General features: G+C 46.8%; 1 protein-coding gene and 1 pseudogene across 1 annotated transcript; both read right to left on the reverse strand.

The window, feature by feature from the left end:
* Nucleotides 1-2,936: 2,936 nt before the first annotated feature.
* LOC119266291 lies at nucleotides 2,937-3,075 on the reverse strand (annotated as a pseudogene).
* Nucleotides 3,076-4,682: 1,607 nt separating this feature from the next.
* On the reverse strand, nucleotides 4,683-5,160 carry LOC119368739. The gene has a single exon (XM_037633909.1). It carries the CDS (start codon nucleotides 5,115-5,117, stop codon nucleotides 4,863-4,865), a length of 255 nt encoding a protein of 84 aa, XP_037489806.1. The 5' UTR covers nucleotides 5,118-5,160; the 3' UTR covers nucleotides 4,683-4,862.
* Nucleotides 5,161-5,852: the final 692 nt, after the last annotated feature.

Below are 5,852 nucleotides of genomic sequence, written 5' to 3' on the forward strand. Positions count from 1 at the left end.
ATGAGCATAAAGATGATCACCTTCCCTTTCCTGAAATAGAATAAGGAGGTGTCTCGCTTGGAGGGCGGAAAGTCGAGTTGTTGTAGCTTTGAATTCAATCTTGAATACCACGCCCTGGATGCCTGTTTTAACCCATATAAAGCTTTGTCCAACCTACACACATGTTGTGGTTTAGTATTATCCACAAAACCAGGTGGTTGTCGCATATAAACCTCTTCCTCGAGAACGCCATGTAAAAACGCATTCTGTACATCCAATTGGCGAAGGCTCCATCCCATGGACATAGCAATAGATAGAACCATCCTGATAGTGGCTACTTTAACAACTGGACTAAATGTATCTTCATAGTCAATACCATAACGCTGCTTAAAGCCTTTAGCCACTAATCTAGCCTTGTACCTATCTATAGTGCCATCAGATTTTCTTTTGACTTTATACACCCATTTACAATCTATAATGTTTCTACCTAGTCTAGTTGGAACTAGATGCCAGGTTTTATTTTTCATGAGTGCATCATATTCTACTTCCATAGCATTTTTCCAATTTTTATCTTGCAATGCTTCTACTGGATCACGAGGTTCTTGAGTGACAGCAAAGTTTACAACTTTAATATTCTTGTCATACCTGGCAGTTCCATCATTAGGAACTTTGGGCTTCAATATACCTTCTTTAGCCCGTGTATTGGGCGTTCAGTGTTTGTAGCTGCAGGAGATCCAGTGGTTGGCGCAGAAAATCCACCACCTTGTACCACCAGAGAATCCTCCTCGGCTGTCGCTCGGTCGGGCGTAGGATCACGCGCCCGTGCGCCAGGAGCTGGTTCCACCGAATCTGGCGCAGGCGACAGACGCGCAGAGCTTCGTGTCGGGAGCGCGCCATCATTGCCTACAGGGGATGGCGACCCGGACCCAGTCGATCGCCGCCAGCTGTCGGAGGAGGGTGCGGCTGTATCGAAACTACCGCCCCGAATGGGCGATTGGCGCTGCGTGTCACGCGCCTGGCCGTGTCGGGGGCGTGCCCGAGTCAGTTTCCGCGCCAGGTTCTGTGCCGCCGCCGAATCTCTTGGGAGCAGGCATAGCAGCAGGATCCGCCTCGGGTCTCGTGTCGGTCCAGTTTGGACGCATATGCTGCATAAAATCACGATTTGGAGTGCTATTTTTTCACTGTTTTCATCAGCACAACCTCCATTAGTGGCAGGATTAAGATTATTAAACACATGATCATCACAACATTCACCTCCATGATCAGAAGGATTTAATAACTCTGGAGAGAGTAGTAGAATTTTGGCACGAAGACGAGCGCTGGCGTTTGGATGAAGACTAGAAAAGGGAAAAATATTTTCATCAAAAATAACATCTCTGGAGATATAAACACGTCCAGTGGATATGTCAAGACATTTAAACCCTTTATGGAGATTTCTATACCCAAGGAAAGCACATTGCTTAGAACGGAATTGAAGCTTGTGCTTATTGTAGGGTCGGAGATTTGGCCAGCAGGCACACCCAAAGATTCTAAGGATGGAATAGTTGGGTTTTTCATGGAATTTTTTTTCAAAGAGTGTCTCAAACTTGATGACTTTGCTAGGAATCCGGGTTATCAAATAGGTTGCGGCAATGAAGGCCTCATCCCAAAATTTTAAGGGCATATAGGCTTGAGTAAGAAGAGATAAACCCACTTCGACAATATGTCGATGTTTTCTCTCAGCTGCCCCATTTTGTTGGTGAGCGTGAGGGCACGAAACGTGATGAAATATACCTATCTTGGTGAAGAAGGAGTTCAACCTTTCATACTCCCCTCCCCAGTCTGTTTGTAGAGCAAGGATCTTGCGATTAAATTGGCGCTCTACTAGGTATTGAAAGTCATGAAACTTTTGAAAGACTTGAAACTTGTGTTTAATCAAATATATCCATGTGAATTTACTGAAATCGTCAATGAAACTCACATAATATTTCTTCCTTCCTACTATTTCAATAGCAGGACCCCAAACATTAGAAAACACAAGTTCAAAAGGAAATTTTGATTCACTTATTGACTTGGGATAAGACAACCGGTGACTTTTGCCATTTTGACAGACGTCACATACAGAATCTTTATTGAAAGAATCTGCACACGGGAGATTATTCTTGCTAATGATTTTGCTAACAATAAGAGGAGATGGGTGGCCTAAACGCCGGTGCCACCTATCCGGAGATAGCTTGGTGGCACTGAGCATATGCTTCTTGGTGTCGGATCCCGTGTGCCTAACTGGGTAGAGTCCTCTGCTACCCTTGCCTCAAAGGAGCACCTTCTTCGTTTCCCGTTCCTTGACAAGAAAAGAATAGGGGTGAATTTGGAATCATTGTCAACAGCAAGGTGGCTAGTGGAAATTAGGCTTTTGTGGGCTTGAGGTACATGAAGGATATTATTTAGAAAAAGATCTCGATCATGAGTATGAATAGCTGAATGACCAATGTGTTTGATAACCATACCTGATCCACTGGCAGTATGAATCTGCTCGTTTCCAGTGTAACGATCTCGCACAGTCAGCTTTTCAAGATCTCCTGTGATGTGATCGGTGGCACCACTGTCCAGGTACCAGTTCGTGTCAACCCCATACTATGCTGCAACAATGTTGGCCGACTTCTCCTCCACGCCTTTGTAGGATTCATCGTAGCGCTTCCAGCACTTCCAGGCTGGATGGCCCATCTTGCCACAGATCTGGCACTGGACCTCAGGGGCAGAAGCATGATTGTTGTTGTAATTGCCTCCACCATCGTCCTTGTTGCCGCCATGTCCGCCGCCGCGACCTCCAGGTTTGGAGTAGCCGCCGCGCCCGCCGCGGTCACCACCATTGTCGCCTTGTCTGCGACCGCGATCACCACCACCTCCGCCGTTTCTACAGCCTCGAGTAGCGGCGTTGGCAGAGGACTGGGAACCTCCGCCGCGAAGATTGAGCCTCGTTTCGAAGCTTAGCAGCTGTGAAAACAGCTAGGCCACGGTCACCGGCTCCACCCGGGAACACGTGGCGGATACCACCGGGTCGAAGTCTTCATCTAGCCCGGCCAGGATGTGAGAGACGATGTCATCATCGTCCACCTTCTTCCCTGAGGCGATCAGTTCGTCGCAGAGGGACTTGATCTTCCCCACGTAGTCGGTTATGGAGGAGTTGCCCTTCTGCAAGTTGGCGAGGGCGATCCGGACGTTGGTGGTCTAGGAACGGGTGTGAGATGCAAGCATCCCTTCTACCGTGTTCTAGAGCTCGGCAAAGGTGTGACACGAGGCGACCTGGATGGCTATCTCACGAGGAAGGGTCGTCAGGAGATAGGAGAAGACTTGTTGATCTTGAGAATACCAGATTTGGAACTCAGGGTTCGGCGCCTTTGCCATCGGTTGCCATCAGACGAGGTCACATCGATCTGCATGGGAGGTGGTGGCCGCTCGATGTCGAGGTACTTGGCCATCTGTGCTCCCTGGATGGCCGAGAGCACCGTCGCCCACCACAGAGCTTGGTTGCCCTTCGTGACCTTCTCGGTGGCGGCGTGCACGAATGGCGAGGATGGGAAGGAGCTTGAAGACGCTTCCATGGATGCGCTCGAGGATGGCTCTGGTTACCATGTAAAAGCTAAGATGTGAAAGCGTATGCATACCGCAGGGACACGTGCGTGTTAAATAGGCAAACAAGTTACATGATGCTGCTAGGTTGTTGTAGACTTGATCCATACTCCAAGGCTATACAAGAGAGGATCTATCTACTTTAACAACTTGCCTAGCGTTACAACCTAAACAAGCCTATCATTTAACATGCCAAGTCATGTACGTACAAATATTGGCTGCTTGAGCTGTGAGTATGAAAATACCCGTGAAACTTCCAACAGTGATCCCTTATTTTAATTCGCCAATTGACTCGATTGGTTTTTCGAGCTGTCAGAACGTGCTAGATAACTGCGAATATGAAAAACGACAATCTATTATCTATTATATCTAAATAGCTCGCCCCCACTACTAAGAATTCTCTTGCTTCTCCTTGAGCCACATCACCTAAATTAGTTTAGCCGTTGGATATACTCAATTGGACTATATTAGCCATTGGATCTACCCATTAAGAGCCACCAACGCATGCAGTGCATATAGTAGATGATGCCTAAATAGTGTTTTAATCAAATAAAAACTGATGCATGCATGCGACTCATACTCCAGTACTAGCACTATGCATATTTTGTTTTGTTTTCATCCAATTCTGCACTTATACATAGAGATGTAAATTTATTTATTTATTTTAAAAGTATTGATAAAAAATTATCTTTCTAGGAGAAATTGTAAAGCCATTAGCTAGGGGCAGTCTTCTAGTAATCTCTAAAGAGTGTCATATAAATTATAATTATAGCATTTTCTGGCTAACCACATTCAGTACTCTAGTCTAAAAGAAAAATTACTTGGCACGATTTTGGAGTTTTTGGAAAAATAGCATCCCAGGAGGAGTGGAGATGGAATCCAGAGGAGCTACCTTCGCTCCAAGTCAGCATTCATGTAATTTCTTTTTCTTGGGTAAATTCTTCAGGCAAGAATGGTATTACTGATTTTTCCTTTCCTAATTATCTTTGTGGATTGCAAAACTGATCTTCTAAAGTTGTTGCAGAGGTCAGGAGCTGGGATATTTCTGCTGCCAGTATCATCTTTAGTCGGTGATTATGAACAATCGATTCTGAATGAGTCAAGACAGAACTCTTTCAATCAAATACTTGAAGGGACAAAACGAAAGAATGAAGGTATAATTTTGGGGGACCTATGTCCGTTTCCCACTCAAAGAATCCTGTTCAACTATTAGTGCCTAACGAATTCTGTAGATCGACAGGTCCATCCTACGGCAAAACCTTGTGCTTGCTTAATCAGTTCCCGGCCTCGTTGGTGCCGCCGCTTGGGGCGGACGGAGGTGCCGGGCCCCTCGGCAGCATGGTGGGCAAAAGTGGCGGGTACCTGTCAACGATCGCCTGGTCCCTCAGCTCGCTACCGCTGGACACGTCGCCGGCCGGCCGGAGCGGGCGCCAGGCGGAGGCTTCTCTGAGGCTGACGACCAGGAGAGCCAGCACGAGGCACGTGGCTACGCGGCTGCTTCGGGGGCTGGAAGAAGAAGAAGAAGCCATTGTTTGGCGAGCGACGAGGAGGAGAGGGCCGGTGCAGGGACTGGCTGTGAGCTGAGACCTGAGCGATGAGATATCTTTCTTGGAGAAGAAAGGGAGATGGTCTTTTTGTGTCCATCTGTGATGGGAGTTTGTGGTGAGTGTTGGGTGGAAGGGGTCAAACGGGGAGGGTGAGTGAGGGGGAACGGAAGGAGGGGCTACGAATGTTCTCATCACTCCTTTTGTGTTGACTTGGTTAGAGATTTCCCTCAAAAAAAAAAACTTGGTTCAAGAAGAGAGGCGCCAACGTGGAAAAGATGGGTTGTTCTTGTTCCACAGTGGGATCCATAAAATCTTGTACAAGCAGCTGTTCTATTTTTTTGATTTGTTTTTGAAAAAATTATACTTTTTTTTATGAAAGCAACTCATCCGATCCATTCGTTAGATGAGCTTTGATTAAGTCCTACGAAACTCGTTTGTCTCCTGCATGCTGCCTCCGTCCGCATAAGAGTAACTAACTAGGGCTAGGCGTTCTTTTTAAATAGTTTGAATTGCTTACCACATGAAAAGTAAAAACTAGGCCTAGGCATTCACGAGGAGACCAATCTAGTTTAGACTCGAGGCTAATTAATTGGCCAGTACTAGGCGCGGGCGCGCCAGCCCAAACACTCCGTCAGTCGCCTCCAGGCCTTTGAATCCGACCTGCACAGTACCAGCACGACTGTTGGATCTCTTCCCCACATGATCGCATCAAAAACG

The sequence above is a fragment of the Triticum dicoccoides genome, chromosome 2B (genome assembly GCF_002162155.2).
Source record: "Triticum dicoccoides isolate Atlit2015 ecotype Zavitan chromosome 2B, WEW_v2.0, whole genome shotgun sequence".
NCBI classification, from domain to species: Eukaryota; Viridiplantae; Streptophyta; class Magnoliopsida; order Poales; family Poaceae; genus Triticum; species Triticum dicoccoides.